This window comes from Ctenocephalides felis, unplaced genomic scaffold (assembly GCF_003426905.1).
Source record: "Ctenocephalides felis isolate EL2017-DRISC unplaced genomic scaffold, ASM342690v1 CF-g0.4_SCAFFOLD_01886, whole genome shotgun sequence".
Lineage (NCBI taxonomy): Eukaryota > Metazoa > Arthropoda > Insecta > Siphonaptera > Pulicidae > Ctenocephalides > Ctenocephalides felis.
Window position 1 is genome coordinate 54653681 of NW_020538040.1, and position 24104 is coordinate 54677784.

General features: G+C 30.9%; 1 protein-coding gene across 1 annotated transcript; it reads left to right on the forward strand.

The window, feature by feature from the left end:
• Positions 1–203: 203 nt before the first annotated feature.
• LOC113375106 lies at positions 204–19716 on the forward strand (the record flags this gene model as incomplete). The annotated part of the gene is given in 7 exon segments (XM_026615056.1): positions 204–611; positions 8360–8426; positions 8503–14836; positions 15450–15712; positions 15805–18359; positions 18571–19131; positions 19185–19716. Coding segments are annotated over 7 exon segments (10488 nt in total).
• Between the last annotated feature and the right edge of the window lie 4388 nt (positions 19717–24104).

Below are 24104 nucleotides of genomic sequence, written 5' to 3' on the forward strand. Positions count from 1 at the left end.
TCTTTTTTATCGCTTGCTACAGCTACAGGGTCCGCCATTGCCCATGTTAATAATCGACGCCGAGCGATGAGCAAGATATTTCGTAGTTAAAGAAACAATTAACTTGATATATTAACTTGAGACTGTCGAATTTACACAGAAGAAGGTTTTTGTGAAATTTGTTTAGTGTATCAATACAGTTATTATTAGGTTATTAGTTTCAGAAGCTCCGATCGATTACTTCAGACGGACATGACTTGCCACCTCGTTCACCGAGTTGTTCGAAGTGGCGATTAAGCATTTTTTTAGAAACTATTAACGCCAGTAACACTAAAAATGAGAGCGAACAATGATTTCTTATTATAAATAATTCGAGCTCTTTTGTTATGGCGAAGACTGTGCATTTGTTCAAGAGATATTGTATTTGACTAGCGTCGATCTTTTGAGTGATACAAAATGGAGGAAGAGCAACGTAGGTTGAAGTTGTTAGATGATCTGCAAAAATACGTTCCGTTTTTGAGGGCAATGATCGCTAATTTACAAAATTCTTCAAAAACTCAAGAAAAACAAAGAAGTCCTCAATTAAGCAAAATGATGTCCTTGTTGTCCCTTCTGACAGATCAAAAAAGAAAGTAAGTAATTATCCAAGGCGTAGTTATTAAAATTCAGCATTCTGTAGCTATTGTACTAATTTATGTTATTAAATTTGAATATATTTCATTAAATGTAGTTCTGCTTTGAAAATTAATTTTATATTATATTATTTAATATAGGCATATAAATTAACATTATGTATACTTACGTAATCTTCAATTATTTCAATCACTTGTATATAGAATACAATGCATATTGTTTCGGTTCCCTCTCGTATTACTTACTTATTATATATATATATATATATATATATATAATATATATATATATTATAGGTGATCCTTAAAATGGACATTTTCGAATTTCTTGCTCCCAGGGCTCAAATGGTTTCAAAATAATTCTCTGAAAATTTACCTCTTAATATTGTCTTTTAGATAGAGCGCAGTCAATCAAGTTTTGTATGGAAATAGCATGGAAAAATTTTCAAAAATTTTAAAAATGTTTTTTAGATGTAATTTAGCGAACAAATAAATGAATGAAACTCATTCATTTGTCGCTAAGTTATACCTAAAACATTTTTTTTTATTTTCAAAATTTTTTCCATGCTCTTTCCATACGAAGTTTGATTGAATTGCGCTCTATCTAAACGTTAATATTAAGAGCTAAAACTTTTAGAGAATTGTTTTTTATCAATTTGGAACCATTTGAGCCCCTGGAAGCAAGGAAATTCGAAAATGACCATTTTAAGGACCACCCTATATATATATATATATAGTCATACATGCATACGTACATACATATATTCAGTCCACCGTTAACGCGGTGAGTGCGAACCGTGTAGTATGGAACCGTGCTATAGAAAACTGGGATTTATTTAACGTACAATCCAGGTTAATTTGTAGTTCGTTCTATGGAAACCGTGCCATTAGAAACTCAGAATTAGTACAAATTGTAGCATTTGTATCGCCTTATATGGAAACAAATAAGTTAGTGTGTAGGACTAATACGGTTGAAATGACATGCACACTTATGTAACCCTCCGCCCGGCACCGATTCAAAAACAATCCGTCTGCTGTAAACTTGATATTATTGTGTATGTTATGCAATTTGTTTTATATGAATTTCTGGATATTGAAGAACATACATTTACAATAATATCCAATTTATCTTCTGCAGCGTGGAAAGCAATTTCCAAAAGGCTTAACGGGCTTTCTACTGTCGTTATATTTACTTAGCGTCATGGCACCATCGTTTTTTTTTATCACTCTACAGTGAAATGTAATACAGTGATACTCCGCTATACATACTTAATTCGATCCGGAGAAAATTCGTTATGCGAAACGTTTTTCCATATGAAAACATGATAATAAAAATAATTCGTTCTGTAGTTAGACCATATTGGTCATAGAAAATAAGATATATTTTACATATAATTAAGGCATTTAAAAAAATATTACTAATTTACAAAATAAGTTACTATTAGAGTGGTACTGCTACCTTTTTGCCCCTTTAGCGCCTGAATTTTTAAAGAAGCTGTCGATAGTTGTTTCTTTCATTCTCTTTTTTAAGACCTACTGTAAATGATAGGCGACCTTATCATTAAACAAATTTCTGATATTCTTAGCCTCATGTTTGAAAAGTAAACATTTACGAATATTTGCACTTCTTTTCATTTGACCAAAAATTTATAGACTTTTGTTCACACACTTCGAAATTTTTCTCAATACTTTTGATGTGTGAATGTGAATGACTCAAATAACGAGATGATTTAAGTGAGAGATTATTCTGCAACAAGTATATTTTCACAGCGGGAGCATAAATTTCCAAGGCCCACTCTTTGAAATAAATTGAGCAACATATTTTTGACTACAAATAATGATGCTTCAAAACGTTGTGTGAAACTTTCGCGTCCGAAAAAGAAAGTTCGTTTCGCAGCGTCCATTGTGCGAGGCGTGCGTTGAGCGGGATATCACTGTAAATCTCAATCTAAACTGCAATCTAAACTCAAGTAAATTTTGCAAACGTAACACTGCTATACCGCTCCATAGATTTAATTCTAAGAATGAACAATTTTTTTTATTTGCGGGCGGCATATAATTTGCGAAATGTTATGACATGACAGACTTATTAATAATTTACAAAGCTTGATATATACTAATAAACATTATAATATAAAAATACTATACTAAAAAAGCAAATCTATAAATTAATGCAACAAGAAAAGAATATGCATTAAATTTATTGATGAAAGAAAGTTGGTGAAATAAATAAGATTGTACTTCAGAAATGCTTGGCGAATCGCAGAAAAATATTTAAAAAAGAGTCGCTGCTTGCTCATTCTTGATTTATTGTTTTCGACGCTTCAATACACACTGAACTTATTATGAATACAAATTATTAAGTCCCTCAGAGGCGACAGCCGGGCGCAAAGGGTTAAAAATTGCCGTTGCCCCGTAGTCAGTTCAAACATGATCGCGCCTTAAAAAGTTTAGTTTACGAATAGATTTCTTATGTTTTCTGGAGACATTTTTATTGTTATTTGTAATTGTTTTATTTAAAGTGCGATTTATAAATTCATTCTATTTTGTTGATTTTGCAACACACGATAATTTCTCTCGCTTTCTAAACGAATGAATTTTATCTTTAAGCTATATACACCTTATTTTTAATCCTTTCCTAATTTCTTTTGAGACAATGACGATTTAGCGTCTCAGAACTTTTTGAGCAGCTCTTAATCAAACAAAATGCGCTGTGAACCATGTTCTGACACAACTGAAACCTATGTTCTACACAGGGGGGAGGGGGTAAGCTTCTAAGAAATTTTGGTGATCGCTTAAATAACTCGCGCTTACGACGCTAATTAGCGTAGCTATCGAAATTATTCGATCTAGTCTGCGAGCAAAACAAAAAATGCATCAAATGTCAAATCATATGTCAAAAACAAAAAAAATGTGTCGACTTTCATTTAAGTTTTGTATTTAGTTCGTAGTCTCTAAACATTTTTTTTCATTATTGTCACGAATTTTTCAACTTAAAGATATACGTTAATGTCTTAATCTTATTTTTGATTTTTTTTGGTGATTTACAGTATTATGCTATCGGTATTTTGTCCAAATTATTCGAGTGATGCAGAGTCACTTATATTTTGTTCAATATTTTCATGGGGGAGATAGTAATGATAGTAGTAGCAAGATCGTAAACTCATATATCGGCATGTACATGAACCAAAATGATCTGGTATTTAAACCTTTTGCAAAAAGTTCTGGAACCTGCTACGAACACTAGCGCCTCTAATGTCGTAATGTGCAATTATTCCGTTGACTATGAAATATCCCCCAAGTTTCCTATCTATTTCCTTATCTATGGTTCTACACAACTGTGATACATTATGGTATGTGTATATAAACACAATGTAAAAGATAAGAGTCGATAACAAAGCACACATCAATGCCCCTTACTATATCTAGTTACTAGAGTCATTCATAGGTTGCGCAAAGAACTTATGGACAGTTGAACGAAAACTGTATTTTATTTATTAGGACACATGTTCCAACATATGATCACACATTTCAAGTATATAGTATATTCAGTTTGTTCTTGACAGATAAATAGGTAGACGATTTTATTGTGTTGTATTTTCTAATATTAACTCTTTGGAGACGGAACGGTTCGTGAATAGTACTGTGGTGCCGTCTACGATAGTCATTTAATATTACCAACGCATATTTTTGGCACTATATGCACATATTTTTTACAGGATAAAATGAAGTAAAATGTTTATTTGTTTATTAACTATTCAGTTTGGTTGGACATGCGTTTAGGTGTGACGCATATATGAGTTCTTCGGCCAATTTGATGATTTGCGCGTATATGCGGCGCCCGTCTTCAAAAGGTTAAATATTTGGATTAAATCATTTTTGTGTGAAAAAATCAAATTCAAATTAAAGTTCGAAAGCAGTAGTGTACTGTGAGTTAGCTTTAAGTAAAAAATATTCACGATTGGTGTAAAACATTTCCAAGACGTTTGAGAACCGTCCAATTAAACGATATGGGCATAACATTTGATTCCCGAAGTTTCTGAATTTTGATTAGAAGAATGTCGTAATTGCATTCTCCCAAAAGCTTTTAGGGTCGTCAGAAGTGATTTTAATTTTCTTGAAAAGGTTAAGAAGTGACAAATCATTGGTAGCTATGATGCCAAAATTATTGGCCCATCAATGATTCTTTGCTCTATTGTCAGAAAATCATCAAGTGCAGTAATGCACTTTTATATTTTTCAATAGCAAACTAATTACAGTCAACCCTCGGTTTACACGGGACTTTGGGTACGCAGTTCTCATACTACGCGGAGCTAAAAATCCGGCATCCCTCCGAATATACGTACTTCCTATTACACGGTTTTTGTTCAACAGCCCATAAGTTCCTTGCGTAACCTATGAGTGATTATAGGAACTTGATATCAAATGGGTATTAATGTAAGTTTTGTTATCGACTTTTATCTTTTAGACACGTCTGATTATATAATAGCTGTCTAAGAACATGTTTGAGCTGACTACTGCGTCGCGCCAATTTTTGAATAAGGTGTCAATGTAATACATGTCATTTCGTCCGTATTACTCCTACTTCAAGTTGTATTTCTTGGTCTCCATACAGCACGATAAAAGTGACGTGATTTGTACCAACTCTGAGTCTCTCATAGCATGGTTCCCATACTGCACTATGTAAGGTTCCATAAAACGCACTACGAATTAGCCTGAACTGTATGTTAAATACGAATTTTTTATAGCACGGTCCCCATACTGCACGGTACGCATTTGCCGCGTAAAGCGAGGATTTACTGTATTTTATATACTGTAAATTTGACATGCGTATGTAACAAATAATCGATACTTGAACCGGAAAGTTAAAGTTTTATATTTGCCTTATTTACATACATAATACATACTTCTATAGACTTACACACACTTATACGCACTTACACACACACACACACACACACACATATATATTTTTTTAATGACTATCTATATGCAGGGTGTCCCAGACCTTGATGTCAAGCCAATAAAAATTAGAAAAAAATTATTTATAACGTTGTTTCGAGCTTTGGTGAAATTATGTCCATTTTTTGGTTTTTGTGATTATTATTTTTTTCATTTATGTTTTGGAACTGTAACCGTGAATAACATATTTAAGACCGCAGTAAAAAATTACCACAAATGCTTAAAGATTTCAAGAGTTAAGACATTTCGTTGAACTATGATTTAAAATTTTTTAAAATCGGTCGACTTTGAGAAGCCCTTCTTTAAAAAAAATTTTACTAAACTGTGTTGGCAAGCATCATAAAATTTAGCGCATTTAATCAAGATTGTAACATGGTAAAATACTTAAAAATTTTGAGCAAAATAATAAAAGCCGAAAATGGCATGTTTTTTGCTAGTGCATTTTATTGATCCGGAACACGGTTCCCATAGTTCACGTCGCTAAAAATGCGACATCCCTCAATCTATGAATAACCCTAGAAACTAGATATTTAGAGGGTATGAATGTAAGTTTTGTTATTAACACATTTATCTTTTAGAGTGTGTTTATATTACACATACCGGATTATACATCATATTATAATAGTTATATCATGGATTGTTTGTTCTTTACTAACAAAAATCTGAACCGTCATCATGTCGATAAATTACTAAGAAATGATTAAAAAGAAGGTGTATATCGCCTAAAGATGAAATTCAAATTATATATTGTCTAGAAGTCGGAGAGAAATTATCGCTTAGTGCAAAATCGAGTTTGAATGAATCTGCAATTCAATTAACAAGAAATATGTTTCATAAAACCACCCATAAAATAAACTTTTAAATGCGCGAACCGACTTCTGCGTTGCACGCATTTGAGTAAGGTGTCCGTTATTTAGTTCATACATGTTGTTTCATCATTATTATATAGAAGTTGATATTAAGAGCTGAAACTTTCAGAGAATTGTTTTTTATCAATTTGGAACCATTTGAGACCTTGGGAGCAAGAAAGTTCGAAAATGTCCATTTTAAGGATCACCCTAAATATATATATATATATATATATATATATATATATATATATATATTGAAGTATGTGAATTTGGTGTTGATATACATATATATATATATATATATATATATATATATATATATTAATTATGCATAATTGTGTCTAATGAAGATATAAATTTTTTTACAATTCTTCAGTGTATATTTGAACAAATGGTTAAGAGTGTAAACTTTTATTTCAGTATTCATTTCTAACCTTAATATTTTCTATTGCATGAAAATTAATTTCTTATATGACTCATCATTGCATATTTTCGCTCGATCATTATTGTCTATTGAATTATATAACTTTATAATAACTGATACAAATCATTCGAGAGCGCATTATTACGGGATCATTATATACCTTCCGTTTTATAAATCAATATTATAGCTTCTCATAATATAATATTGTTTTTGTAAAAGCTCTAATTTTTCTATTTACGTTTGAAAATTTTTTCAAATTGTTTTAAATATATTTATATTCTATTTTAAATTAAATCAAGCAAATTGTTTATGCACGGAGTTTTATATAAAATATATCTCATCTTCGTAAATCTTCTAAATTAGGTTTGCAACTAAGTAAATATGTCAACTTTATTAACGAGGCTCAACTGCATAATTTTGTTGAAAGTAGAAAAAAATCACTCTTATTGATTTATATTTTTTCTTACTAAATTTTTTTTTCGTACTAAAAAATTAATCTTGACTAATAATTATTTATTCACCAAATAGTATTTCAAAAATTATTAAAATACATGTTATTTTTAGTATGATGCCTACATTCTGTATAATTAATTAACACGTTGAGTCCTGCGCCAAATTTGCTGTCTTTTCCGTTCACTACGTTTTCGTTTAGAATATTTCAATAAATTTTGTTAATACTATGCCGTTCGGCGACACCACAGTGGTGTAGTGCACAAACTAGCGTTCACCAGCTGGCGATACCACAGTGGTGTCATGAGCACAGGGTCGTTCGTTCGTTCTTGGCTAGTGGCAGAAATCTTCCCGGTGTTTTATTTAGATAACAAAAAGTTACACCCGTCAAGATTACTAAGACCTAATAATTTACAATTTTTCGATAATATCCAGAATGGTCGGCGACGAGCAAAGTAATACGAATTAGCACTACCGGCGCCGAGCGAAGAAATTTTTACGAGACGTGCGGACAGCTAAGTGTTAAAACTTAATTGATCGCATTTCATTAAGACTAATTTCATTTTTCAACGTTAATACTGTCGATCACACGGATCACCAAAAAAAAAATTTCAGTGCCGATCCTCGCGCCGGTCATAGGTTGACTATCGAGAAGTTGCTAACTCAACGTGCTAAAATGTTTTGCGCAACCAAAGAAGTCGTGTCAAAATTAGAAAAAATGCCAGCTAGTTTTCCGTATCCTAAAACGGCTCAAGATTGCAAATTCGAAGAAAATCGAGATAAAATTATGATACTAAAGTTTTGAAATAAAGACGCGATAATATTATTTACATAATAACACAAGGACTGCACCTAGGGCAAATGATTGAAATGTAAATCTAATCGACAATACTTCTGAACAATATTTTATCTGTGGTTAATTTACTTTTATTTAAAAATATTGTGTAGTCTCAATGCTTTTCTTAGGACATTTATCAATAAACTTTGCGTTTGTGATTGATAATTTTAAAACGTCATCATTGATCCAGTATACATAATATGCTGCCGTTTTTTTTTTTCAGATTGAAAGCCCATACCCTTGAGAAGTGCGAAGATGTTTTGCGAAAGCTCTACGACAAAATGGAATTGGTAAATATTTAACTATTTACATTTTTGTACAATTATTAAATACTTAATTACCATTACATTTTAATCATTCTTGCAGAGTGCTTCTGTGAAGAAGCGCAACTATCCAAAAATCGCGATGTTAGATTCAAATATCAAAGATGGAACGGATAACCCAATCCATTCGCCTTTAAATATTATACTTGATAGGCTAAATGCATCGAATTCTTCAGCTCCTGCTAGTCCTAGTCCGCCTTTGTTTGATTCTAATTTGAATATACCTATAATAATTCCCACTGAAAGAGTATGCGAAGAATCTTCAAACTCCCCACAACGCGTGAAACCTCTGGCACAAGATAATAAAAATACGTATTCTGCAAGTGTAGATAATTCTGATGTTTTGTTTATGCGACGACCAGCAACTTCATGTAAATCTAATTCCAGAGGAAATGATGATTCACAACATGTATTGCCAAAATCACCATCTAGAACTATAAATACTTCACCTTCTCAATTTTCTCCAAAAAAAATAGATTTATACAGAAGTGATAACACCGATTCTTATATACAACAAACCAATATATCAAAATGCAGTCCTACTGCAGAAAAAAGAAGAATAACTGTTTTCGATAGATTAGGAGAAAAGTTAGTGCATACTGAAAGCCCATTAGTAAATAATAGTAAAAAAACACCTTTGAAATGTTCTAATGATAAAGTTCCAAAAAGTGCAACTTTAATCACTAATCTCACAAAACAACTAAAAGAAGCTCAATTGCAACAAGAAATTGAATCAGATATAGCTAATTATTTGACGCAAAATGAAGAAAATGATTTTATTAAAAATACAAATACTCTAACTGGAAAAATTTCCAAACCGAATCAATCCGTTGTTATGCCAAAGAAACAAGAATCTTCTTGCGGTATTAAGAAGTCGACACCTGTACTTAAAGCAACAACTCGTAAATTGGAAGACTCAAGTGTTTTTGGTGATGTTCTAGCCAAACTAGATAAAACCTTAATAGATAACGTTAGTAAAAATCCAAAACATAAAACCACAGAGTTTAAGGATTCTAAAGAAGATAAAAGTATATTAGAACAAAAAGAACTTGATAAAAAATTGACTGGCTCCGGGCATTTAATACAACCGCGACATGATGAAATGCAATTGCCTCAATTAGATAACAATGAAATTAAAAAACAAACCATAACTCGATCTTTTGAAGAATGTTCAAAGACTGTTAGTAACAAAGATAATTCTTTGTCTTCCAGAAATGTATTTGACGATTTATCGAAAAAAGAACAAAGCTCTAGCACGTTTTCCCATGAGAATAAAATGACTAAAAAACCTGTTGAAAACTATGAACGATTATCTGATAAATACCCAAGGAAAAGGATTTCTGATAGTGGAAATGCAGAGTATATGCAAAAACATACGAGTTCTCACTTGTTGCCAAGTAATAAGAGTGCTGTGAAAAATGCTGATTTTGAACAAAAGAAGATCTTAAGTAGCAAACTAGACCCTAACCCGTTTGGGAAAATTATACATTCGACAGAAGAAAATTCTAAGCTTATAAACATACCTGATATAAAACCCAATGATCCAAGAATTAAAACAGTTAGCTCTCCTAGATCTGAACCTCTTCCTCTTGTTACTAATTATGATATGCCAAATACAAAAAATAGTACATTTTCTGAATCTCGGAGTAGATACACCTTTCCATCTATATTAGATATGGATTATAGATATGTTCCTAATCAAAATTTTGTTCACTCACAAGCAGTACAACCGCAAACATTTACTACTAATCCTAAATCAAATTTTATGCCGCGCCACAATAATCAGAATTTCCATCAGAAAACACCATTGCTACCAACACCAAATTCAAATATTCGTAACTCCAAAGATTTTACCAATTCGGAAAAATGTTACGTTTCGGCATCTCATGAATATCAAAACACTGACTATTTTTACGACAACGCGGATCAACGAATATCGAAAAATGATTATTATGATCATCAGTTCGATTATAGAGACCGCGTGCAATTTGATCTGAATGAACATAGTTCACTGAAATATAATAAACATGAATTTATGCATTCTAATTCGAGATTTCACGATAACTCTCGATCTCATTATCGAGGTAACAGTGCATACGGTCGGGATAACAAATACAGGTGGAGTAGAAGCCTCTCTAAAATGAGCGATCCGCGAACATTTCGCACAGATGATTCTAATTGCCATGTAGAAAATGATATTGATTATAGATCACCGAGAGAAAATACATCTTCTGCTTTAAATTTAAATAAGTCTTCATCATTCCTTGAGGAAAGTATAACCCAAAATTCTTCCAAAGTTACTGATGTTAAACGACCCTCTCCTAAAGAAAGTAAATGTATCTCTAATAGTAGGTTTAAACATAATGATAAGATACAAAATAAATCTCCACCGAGAAAAAATCTGCATGATCCCAATACAAATACAAAAGATGCAATTAAATCTTTCAAAATACCTAAAATTAAAAGAGATCCCGATCAACAAAGTAATAATCCCACTACAAATGTAAATTCTTTAGACATAAATAATCAATTAAAAGACATCGCAAAGACACCTCATGACGTTAAAAGCACAATAATGAATAATGACAAAGTGGACATTAAATCACAGTCCGTGATCTCTGATTGCAATAATGTGAAAAACATCAACACGAAAGATGAGAACGTTAGTAACGAAGAGAAAGTTCTATTAACAAAATTATTAGATATGATATCTGGGATCTATAAAGATAAAAAGGAGAAACAGAGCGATACAGAGGATCAATTAAATATATTACAAAAATTGGAAGAAAAAATAGGCTCTAAAAAGGTAGAGAAAATAAAACAGATCATTGATGGTGATTCTGATGAAGACATTAATGATAATAAAAGCAATATAAGTGAATCACCTATATTTAAAAAAACAAAAAAAAGGATAAAAAAGATCGAATCCGATTCTTCGGATGAAGATGTTACAGATTCGAATAAACATACTAATTATGAATGTAATGAAAATTCAAATGAAGTGCAAGACATTGAAAAAAAAGTTGTGAAACCTAAAAGGCGAAACGCATTAGAAATGTTGCAGCATGATGTGCGAGATATGTTTATATGTGAAGGAGTTCTTACAGCAACGGGAAGACGTATGTGTAGGATTCTTAAGGAAGACAGTATTATGGAGACGAACTGCATTTTAAATACAGATGATTTAAAATCTAATTCATGCCGTAAAAACCGCAAAAATTTGAGAAAAATCAATTATACTGAATCTAAAGATGATTTGACCTTGAACACTGAAGAAGAAAATGAAACGTTCAAATCGAAATCTAGTATGCATATGCAACCTAGAATAATTCTAGAAAAATTAAAAGATTTTGATTGTCAATTAGAAATAGAAGAAAACATTTGCCGAGGACGTAACGTTGCTAGAAGAGGCAGGGGAATTAGCATTTCTGCGCGAACATTGAGGAATCCTATTAGAAATGAGAAGATAAACACGAATTTAAATAAATGCGACGCTGAAAACCAAAATGTTATTGAAAAGAATGGTCAGTGTGAGGATATAGCATCAGAAAATACTGAAGATAAAAATGATGCTGTCGATAAGGAACATAATTCAATCCCTGAAAAGTGTGATAACCTAATGTCTGATTCTGGAGAAAAAAATATAGTAAAAGTAGGTTTAAATTTAAAGAAAAAAAATAAACGCAAGGGCGCTTGGAAAATGGGAATTTTGCGCAGTAAACGCAAAATTAAGAGAACAGTTTGTGATAATATTGAAGCTGCTAGTGAAAATATCAAGAATATTGATATGGAAAATTTAGAGCAAAGTTCACCAGTTAGTGAAAAATCTATCGACAACTTTCCATTGAATACTGATGAAAATTATTTTGTTGATTGTAGCGAAAAATACTCTTGTAAGCTATGCACATTTACGGGAAAAATGATTACGATACACTATGTTCATAACCATCCTAATAATGAAGTATATTCTTCGAGAATGAATCCTACTGAAGCTGAAATCGCAAAGCATTCATTTTGTGAGACGAATCAAGGACAAGTAGAAGACAAGTCAGATAGTACAGAATTGAGTTATGAATGTCGTTTTTGTAAAACAATTATACTTAAAGAAGATACTGCTTTTTTATTTGAACATTTATCTATTCACACCGGTGAGTTTCGCTATAAATGCAATGTTTGCGATTATCGTATCATGAAAACAGATTCGTTAAAACACCATTTTAAATATCGGCACAAGTTTTCGAAAGTACCATTGACTCCGTGCATTATGTACGACGTTCCTAATACCAATGGTACTTACATTTTTGGTTATATGTGCAAATATTGTAATTTTACACAAATTTTTGAAAACAACATTAAACGGCATATTCGTACGAATCACCCGGGCAAGGAACTTAGTATTTCTAAAGTTAATATGTTTAAAATATCTAAGTGTATTTTAAATGAATCTAATGAAAACAGCATTGTAAATAGAAGCGAAAATAAATCAACTGATAACGTCAACGAGGACGTAGATTTCAATGATTATAAAAAGATCGACGACGGACCACCATTAATAGTTCATGACCTCGTTTCGAATCATGAATATGGATTGAAGAATGATTCTAATAAAAAACCTTCAGATAACACTGCTGAAATTGTATCATCAGAATCTGCAAATATTCTTGTTGATAAAAATCCTTTTCTGCTTGAAAAAGAGGCAGAACTCTCAAAAGTAGATATTACATTCAGCGATGTCTTAATAAATAATTCGAGACCTATGTTCGAACCATTTTTAAAGAAAATGAAAATTACCGATGCTCTGCAATGTAAAATAAATAACATGAATGAAAATGTTGTAGATGAAGATAATGAAGTTTTACCACAAAATGATAATGCTCAAATTATTCTCGATAACATAACTTCTGACAATACTGAAACGTCTCAAAAAATAATTTCTGGAAGCAATTTGGATTTCGATAAAAATATAACAACTGAAACTAAAGATATAACTAGTGACATTCAACCAGAAATATCGGATAAGGTGAGAGCTATCAACCTAGATTTTTCTTTCGCCAAATCGGTAAATGTTGCGGATACACCTAAATCGGAATTGCGCATATCGGATGAACAAGATTCAAATGATTCGGAAGTATATAATTCGCCTCAACCATTTGTGAACGTCGATGAAGTCTTAAACAGTATTGAGAAAAATGTTTTGACGCCTAGCGTAATGTCCGATACTATACAAAGGTTAGCAAGCAGTCTTATATCTAGCCCAGCGAAATCCAAAACACTTTACCCAGATAGTGCTCAGGAATCCGTCATAAATGAAAATAATTTACACGATATATCGAAAGAATTCATTCTGCAAGAAGGACCGCCACCTTCAGAACCTATATCATTGAATGTTGTAAGGCAAAGAAGTACGAAACTGCAGATTGGCACTATAAGAATCAGCATTACGATGGACAATAAAAAAATGTATGAATGTTTTGAGAAGGGGTGTGTTTATAACTCCGAAAGTGATTCTTTATTTTTAGACCATATTGAAAAATGTCATAGTCGCAGTAAATGGAATGGTGTTTGCTTCATTTGCAATAATCCTGTTGAAACACCTAACGAAGACTCTCGGGACGGTTTCCCACTCGCTGTCTGCCTTCAGCATATATTAAAACACGATTCAGAAATAAAGAATGAGCAAGAAGAAATTGTGAAACCAAAAGGGTTTCTTAAGATGCGGAGGTTATCAGGAGACAAGTTATCTATTATTAAACCTTCGTCGTCCAATAATGTTCAGAAATGTAAAGATGAAGATTCCTTTTTAAAAATAGTTGACGTTGTTAGCTTGAGTACTGATGCCAGTTTATCAAATGCATTTTCTGATCAGTTATCAGAAGATTGTGCCATCGAAATAACAAAAAACACAAAAATCACTCAAACCAAATTTGATTCAAAACCGTGGCTTCCAGATAGCAACTGCATTAAAAATGATTTTACCGATGAAATGTTTAAACATACTTACAAATGCATGGGGCAAAGCTGTTTTTTTACAAGCAATGATCATACAGAATTTCAAAACCACCTTTTACTTACGCATCAACATCAACAGGGAAATGAGGATTATTTACAGTGTTGTTATTGCGTCAAAAAATACGAGAGCATTATTTCTTTGAGTGGACATATCCGTAATCATAGAAATTGTGTATATCAGTGCAGGCATTGTTTCTATAGGTGCTTCTGTAAAGTTCAGATAAATATTCATATTGAATCTTACCATAAATACTCTAGCATACCTAATGTAATACTTTTAAATATAACACTACCTGAATGGAGAAAATGGAGACTCAGTAATTCTGGTGACTTGAATAATGTTTTACCGTATATCTGTAAATTTGAAGGTAAGTTTATATGTGTTTATTATATATACGACAAATAATTGCAGGGTTTTTTTTTTAAATGCGCTTATCGATGTTTTTTTCCGCACATTCAATTCAAAAATTAAAATAAAATCAAAAGGTTTTTTGTAGATATTTAGTTACAAGATTCCGGAACTAGATATTGTGAAGGATTTGGCTTTGTTTTTTATTTTTATGTGACAACGTACTTATTTCAATATCAGATATATATATATATATATATATATATATATATGTATATATATATATATATGTATATATATATATATATATATATATATTATTTTAGTACATATAATAATAATATTATATAATGTAAAAGTAATGAAATTCCAAATTTTACTTATTTAGTGCGGATTTAATTAGATTAGTAAAAATTTTATAAGTCATTTTTGAAAATTTTCATGCTGCAACCATTTTCAAAATCCTCGAGAACCTCAAATATTAGTAGAAAATTAATCGATTGCTTGTGTCAAACATTAAATTTTTGTTATAAAATGCATATTTTTTGTGATAAAATGTATATGAGCATTAGTTTGTTATTTTACTTGTACCTACAATATTCTTTCTGCTACATATTTATATTAATTTCCAGACTGCAAGTTCAAGAATAAAAATAAGGGTGGTTATGCCAGACATCTGCAAACGCATAATATGACGAAATGGCCTTGTTTTATATGTGACGATGTGTTTATTTCCATATCTGATTTATTAGTACATACTGAAATTCATAATATAAATTCTTTACAATGTTGTTATTGTATTTTTGGTGCTAAAGATAATAAACAAATTTTAGAACATTTAGCACATCATCATTCTGAAATGCCAGCAACAGTCTTTGTGCGATCAGAAATTTCGGTAAGCCTTGCTAAATCAAAAGTAAAATTAATATTTAGATGTTTATTTGCATATAAATAACATAATGTATTTCTTTTCAATGATTTTTTTAGAATAACCAAGCAAATTTACAAGAGATACAGAAATGTAATTTGGAAGTTGCTGAATTACTGCCCAGTGTTGTTCTTTTAAACATTGATAGAAATGTAGATGGCGTTATGAATCCAACTAACTCATTAATTACTGCTTGTGATGATGACCATATAAATCCTTGCAAAACATTAGATGAAAGTATCAATTTTGATGATGATAACTTAGTTATAGATGAGTCATGCTCAAATGATTTACATGAAATAAGTGAAAATGAACATACATCCATGATTTCTAACAAAAGAGATGAAGCATTAGAAACTTCTATGAAAAACATAGGATTGACAATTGAATCCACAGATTCAATAATTAATACCTCTAATAAAGGACTTGTTGTAAGTGATACGCCAAGCAAAAGTTCCTCTATAGATTCTGCTTCACACCATATAAATTCAACATCATGTGCACAAACTAAAACAACTGTTTTCAATGTTGCTAAGATGCAAAATAAGTCTACTATAAGTGAACAGGTTATTAAACAATATGCAATTAAAGAGAACAACATTGCAAATATTGATTTAAATGTTGTTAAACATCTTGGTATTGAGAATTGTAAATTATTTCGATGTTCAAAATGTGATGTTTCATTTGAAAGTAGTTTATCCTTCAAACAGCATCTTATAGGTTGTATGAAAAATGGGTACCTTCTTTCATGTTCCATTTGCATGAGATCTTTCAAGAATATCGGTCCATATGTTGACCATTTAAAAATTCATGGAATTCATAGATATAGCTGTGAATTTTGTCCATATCGGACAGCAAGATCCACAGAAATTAAATTGCATGTAATAAATAAGCATAAAGAGACTGCTGTATACATGGTACCTTTAGATCCATTAAAAACAAATCCTGATAGAGATTTCTTTAAATGTACTAATAAACCACCCAATGAATTATCAAACGTTACTAATTATGCACCAACTAAAAGCAATTCATATACACCTAGTGATATAGATAAATTACCAAGAAATAGTATTTATTTTAAAGATGTTGAATGTGCTTTATGTCCATTTAAAACGAAAGTGAGAACTAACATAATAAGACATTTACAACAGCACAAGTCAGACAATTCTGTGCCAGAAGTGTGTCCAGTTAACCCTGTACCTTGCTTGGTAACTAATGAAAAATATTTTGATAAAATGAAAAACTTGGCCTGCAGTAGTCATGTTGAAAAGGCTGAAAGTGGAAATATGTCAAATATTATAAAAAATGAAAATGAACTTCCTAAATTTGTCATTGAACCTAAGAGATACGTTTGTGGAATCATAGGATGTACATACCTAACAGTCAATGAAGATATGTTGCGCCATCACTATTTAGCACTTCACGCTGAAGAGACATGTTATATGTGCCCCCATTGTCCTAATAATTTAGAAAAATTTACTGGTACTATTAATATTGATAAGATAATATCCCATCTAAAGTTGCACGATACCAGGCTATATAAATGTCCATACTGCAATTATCACAAAAGTCAGAAGCATATCATAGAAAGACACGTAGCTGATAAACATCCAAATTCTGTTAATCAAGTTATAGTAATTCGTGAAGATTCAAATTTGAATGTAAAGATGCCTAAGAAGGAAATCAGATCAAAAACTTGGATGTGTGGTTTATGTGATTATACAGCATATGATAAAACAGAAATAGTTAAACACACTTGGGAAGAACATGGTATGAAATCTCAGTATAAATGTGCTCTCTGTCAGTATCGTTGTTCATACAAAAATAGTTTTACCAATCATTTTGCTGCAAGGCATATAAATCACCCTGTTGAAATAGTATCTGTTTATAAGAAAATAGAAACAAATGCAAATGAAAAACAAATGCCACCTGATGAACAAGCAACAAATGTTGATACAACTCCTTTATGGTTAAAAAGTAGTACTGGTTTGAGGCATATAAGAGGTATTTTACTGGAAGAAGAGAATTTAGATAAAAATGTTGAATCCTCTCAATCAATAAAAACACCAATAAAACGAAAGAGAAGTATCACACCTAATTATTCTGAAACTTTAACTATAGGCAAATCTGTGGAAAGTGTTCCACAAAAGGAACATAAATTGAAGCTAACTGTTGATTCTCAATTATTTGAAAATACCAAAATTCATTCAGACAGAAAAAGAATAAATTCTATAAATAAAGATGATGATACTAATAGAATTATTGAAAGTGTAGTATCAGTTGCTAAAAAGCCCAAGCTGATACCATGTTATGATTTAACAGATACAACTAATAACCCAACATCAGTTTCAACAATAAAACCTAAAAATGTACCTTCTTTAAAAATTAAAAATAATTCAACACCTACAGATGTGATTGATGATGTTATATGTTTAAGTTCTGATGAAGATGAGGAGCCAGATAACTTTTTATCTGATTTACCGCCTTTGCTAGATGAAGCAAGATATGGCGAACCACTAAATGATAAATATCACTGTTCATTCTGTGAAGAGTTTGTAACCTCTGAAGAACATGAAATGTTTGGCCATTTATGTAATGAGCTACAATATGTGAGGTAAGTTATTTTCATCATGTGTATAATGTGATAATTCAAATTTTGTTATAATTCAAATCATCACTATTAATCATAGTTTTACACCAAAAATCTAAGCAATTTCTTCTACATTTTTTTTATTTTACTCATGACCTTATGTGTTTATATATGCTGTGAAATTTAACTGGAAATTTCTAATGGAAATTATTATATTACCTCTTATATTTCTTAGGTATTCATGCAAATTCTGCAATTATGTGTCATGGGATGTTGATCAATTGGTATCACAGTGCAAGAAAACTCATCCCAATGCAAAACCTTCTATAGAAGAGCTAAAGAAAAATGAGGAAATGGAGAACTGGATATCTAAAGCTATACAACATCAGACAAATCTTATTCTGAAAATAAGTTCCAAAGGAATTGAAAATATTGAGACTGAAACTAGAGCAATTGGTGAAACAAAAGCAAACAATGAACAAATTTTTACTTGCGACTCCTGTTCTTATACTACTAGGTTTTTTGGCTATTTTGAAAGACATCAAAAAAGTCATTCGCTAAAAATGTATTCTTGTGGACACTGCGCTATGTCTGCTTCTAGAAAACAAGTTGAGGATCACATCAAAATTAGCCATCCTGATAAAGAAATTGTTTTGTTAAATTGTTCAGTAGATGAATCCAATGATGATTTACAAAATCTTTTGAGGCTTACAATGATGCTTGTCAGCATATTGAGACTCACATTAAACCATTTTCATGTAATTATTGTCTTGATGGATTTTCATTTCCAGACACAGTGAAGTTGCATATTACTAGAGTACATTCTAATAGTGATATTTCAAATTACAGTGCCGTGCCAAATATCAAAGAAAAAATTCAAGAGGCCATTAATAGAATTGATGTTATTTATAAAAAATGTGATAATGTTTTTGACAATGATTCCTTTTTTGCTAATGAATGCAAAAAAATGAAATTATTAGGAAATGAAGTACATAGAGAGAAGGATAGTTTATATACTTCACCAAATTCGATTACAACGTTTGATTTACCTACTTCTTCTACTGAATCACAAAAAGGATCTAGATCACTTATACGAACAGTTGCAAAGAAGTCTACCACAAAGCTTTCTTGCAAAGTACCAATGGCTAAAAAGAGCACATCTAAACAAAGAATTAGGAATGAAGAAATGTTTCAGTCACATTACAAAAAAAGTACTAATTACAATAATAGTGGCATACATACTGTAATAAGTTTAGGAGGAAAACCAATGAGACTGAGTATTGAAAATCTTCAAGCTATTACAAATATTCATCCTACATTGAAAATCATCGACATTAAAAGTCAATTGAAAGATGAAAAATTTTTAACCATACTTAGATGACCACATTCATCTGAAATTGTCACTGATAATGAACTGAATGTAAATTATGCTTTATCTGAATATGTGTCTGGTACACCTTTTGAATCCAATAATCAATTGGACGAATTAGAAAATATAGTTCCAAGCATTCCAGTCCTGAGACAAAACTTTGAACATGACTATTGGTTTTAAAAGTGGAAGTCAATACATACCAAATATACTTAAAATATTTTAATAACACCTTTTTCCTAAATCCTTAAATATTGTGGGTAAATACTAACTTGTGATATTACTATAAAATTTATTTTTTAAGTATTACAATTATGAATTTAATCAAGACATATTCTACATTTTAAATACTTTATCAAAGAAAGTTGAGAATGAATTTGTTCTATTTCATCTTAATTATATTATAGTTATAAGTTAAAGTTAGGTTTATTTTTTAAATAAAATTATCTAAAAATAATACATGGTTCATATTCTTTTATGCATGTACGTTGTATGTATGTATTATGCATACATACTACTCACACTTGGATCTTCAGCGCCGCATGCCATTTTTCCCCCGCTCTATTTGGTTTTAAACTGTTTTTACAGTTTGTAATTGATACAACAAAGTACTTTAATTTTCCTAATTACTATCAATTAAGTTCCCTATAGATTATGTATGCAAAAAATAATAAATTAATATATTATTAATATAATATATCATGAATCTGAATTTTTCGCATGCGTTGCATTTAGGGTAGCGCCGGCCTTGTCTGACGGCGCTTTTACTATATATTACGTCACTCAATAAGTCCGTAGGATAAGACATAGATTATGTAGCTATGTGATCATCCATATAAGAAGATATATGTCAATCTGATGATTAGTTTACAAGTTACAGAGATCCAAGTGACGCTACTTTTGAGTTTTTCGAAACTATGAATTCAAAGCTATTTCTTGGGTTGATTTATTATTGCTTTTTGCTGCGTAAAAATACCATTGCTGCCAAAGTATCGCTTGATAATTGTTATCTGGACTATCCGGAATCGGGGCAAATGGTGAAGTGGTTTGCTGATTTTAATCGTAGCCATGACGAGAAAAAATGCAATCACCTGGCAAGGTTATGGCGTCAGTTTATTGGGATTAGCAATAATTGATCTAACTATCTTGAAAAAGGCCAGACCACCAACAGTGACTATTGTATAACGTTATTGGAACATTGTAAGATCAAAATGAAATGAAATCAGAAAAACTTTTGAAAAAGTAAACCGTGCTGCTTCATCAGGACATGTCACAAATACGTGAAAACGGTGACAAAAAAAATGAATCCCTAGATCTGTTACCCAACGACTATATCTCGTTCTCGGATCTCAAGAGGATGCTCGCTGTGAATAAGTTTTTGCTAAATTATGAGATGATAGCCAAATTTTGTGGTAATTTATTTTAGGTATAATCGGTATATTGTCTTTAAAGAAAGCAGTATTGAATAAGAAAAAAGTATTCTGTCAAAAAAATGTATTTTTCTTAGTTATCCTACGGACTTATTGATTGAGGTGATATTTGTCGCTAGCCAAAAGTACTCCACTTTATGCAGATGTATGAATACATGTATATATCATACCTATAGATGCGAAAAATGCAGGCGCATGCCTTAGGGGCTGCTAACACTAGATTCAGATATGACAATTAAATTATCTATATTTTTTTTAAATATATAATCTAGAACACTTAATAAGTTGTAACAATCTAACTTAACTATGCATACGGAAACACAAAATACATATTTAGTTTGCAATGTGATATCAGTAGATACAATTAACCAATTAGTAACTCTGAAAATTAGTAAATTATTTCGTGGAATCGATGAAGAAATTATTATTATATTATTATTGTTAAAAAATAGTTACAAATTATAATAAAAAAAATGGAAAATGGGGAGTGCCTAGAAAACAATACAGATACTTTACGTTAGTTTTTTTTAAGTATGATATAAGAAATATATAATTTCTTTGCAACTTCTACTAATCATCGGACAATACTTTTAAAATACGTTTAAAATTTAACTTTAAAACACGATGGGTAAAGACGAATACAATTTGGCCCTTACGATATCAATTAGAAGTTTACGGTGCAATTTTTGATATTATAAATAATGAAAAATTAAATAAAACTAGTGGGGTGTATGGCATCGTGCCTTAAGGCAAATTGCTGGAACTTCCCGTACCGTAACGAAATGTTCGAGGAATATTAAATATTTTCAAATAGATTAATATAAATAAATGCTGTAACATTATCTATTATTTATAAGAATTATATAAACTGAATTGCAAAGTTGAAAATATTTGTTTAAAGTATATTAAAACTTAAGTCAAAATTATAATTAAAATCAGAATTATTTTCTATATACAAAAATAATATTAAAAAAAAATTGAAACAAAAAATTTTTTTTTCAAAAGCAATTATTTTGTCAGAACAAGCAGAAAGTTCTTTGAATCCTTCAAATCGGACGCTTAGTTCTCTCAAAAACTGCCATTTTTTTGCACATTTAGCTCTGTATCAGCGAAACCGCTGGACCTGCCTTTGCGAAAAACTAATCACCCCTTCTCCTCGTCATTACGATATGAATGCTTTTTGGATCTCTCAAAAACTCGATTTCTATTTTCTGCACTCTTTGCTCCGTATCTCCGAAACGGTTCGACCTGCCTTTGCCAAAAACTAATCAGCACATCTCCATATCAATAGGAATCGAATGTTTTTTGAACCATTCAAATCGGTTGATCCGTGCGCCCGAAAACGTGGACGAAAAATTGTATCCATATATACATACACACACACATCAATTTTTTCGAGGTATACCAAAATCTTCAGAAACCTTCAAACGTCGAGAAATGTAAAAATTTTCAATTTCGATTTTTGGACGATTACGATAACTTATCCTACGGAAAGTTAAAAAATTCAACATGAAGTACGAGTTTAAAAATGAAAGGCTGGGATATATTTTTTTGTTCTCTACAATAAATAGGTAAAATGTCTCAAAACCTAAATATTAATATTACATATGCGTAAAATAACAATTGAAAATTTCAAAGTATTTTTGGTAATAATGTTTTAAAACTTTGGATTGAAAATGAGAATTTAAAAACAATTCAGTATATATATATATATATATATATATATATATACTAGCTGACCCGGAAAACGTTGTTTTGCTAAGTAAGGTATTATTATGTTAATAATTAACATATTAACATTTCAAAAAGTTGATATTTTGAGTCTTTTATATACGTTTTTTGTATATAAAAAAACTACAAACAAAACTACTTACTACAATTTAATTATAATTAAATATTATTCACGTAAAACATCCTATTAAACGTAATTGAACATCATCTGTCAAAAACGTTTGACATTTTACGTAATAGCCATCGTCCATTGTTTTATTTAGATTACGCTTCTACAAAAATTTTCAAATTAAAAATGTAAAGTTTCTACGCGATTCTGAAATATTATCTCATCTTTCCGACCATCTCTGGATTGGCACGAATTTTTCAAGACTAAGACTGGCCAAATCGGTTTAGCCGTTTTCGAGTTTTACCGAATCATTTGATCGAGAGCTCCATTTTTATATATAAGATATACATACATACATACATATATATATATATATATATATATATATATATATATATATATATATATATATATATATATATATGGCGCTAGTGAGCCATATATTATTTATTAATTAATTTTTTAAATGAAATCGCAATTATTTGATGTAGACTCGGCAATGTGTGTTTATTTATATCTCAATTAATAAAGTAACTGATATTACATAAAATCTAATATCAATTTTGATCCCGACTGAATGTTCGATGAAAAACGCGATACATAATTTTAGATCGTTTCAAACTGCGCGCGATAATTTTTTCGATCGTATTTTTTTATCCAATGCGCTCGCTATCGCTTGCTTGATATGATGATCGATTTGCGTCAATCAACTGACATGTGCCATGTGGGCGTGTTGATTCCGCTATATCACTGCGTGTTGATTCCGCTATATCACTCCCCTTCAAAAAAAAAAAAGTATCCATTAGAAATAAATAAATTTAATTATTATAATTTGAAGGAGACTTTTTTCGAATTGGTTTTTCTTGGAGAGACCATAGTTAACTCCAAGTGATGTGGTTTGAATTCTTGTGATGTGCTTGGTTGACTGTTATCTGTTTTAACTGTATACGCTGGTTTTAATCTGTCAACCGATATGTTCTTATTAGTACCATCCATAAAAATTTTGTACACTTTGTCTGAAATTCTTTCTATAATTTGATATGGTCCACTATATGGAGGCTCAAGTGGTTTTCGAATATTATCTGCCCTGACAAATACATGCGTGCATGTATTCATGTCCTTGAGTACAA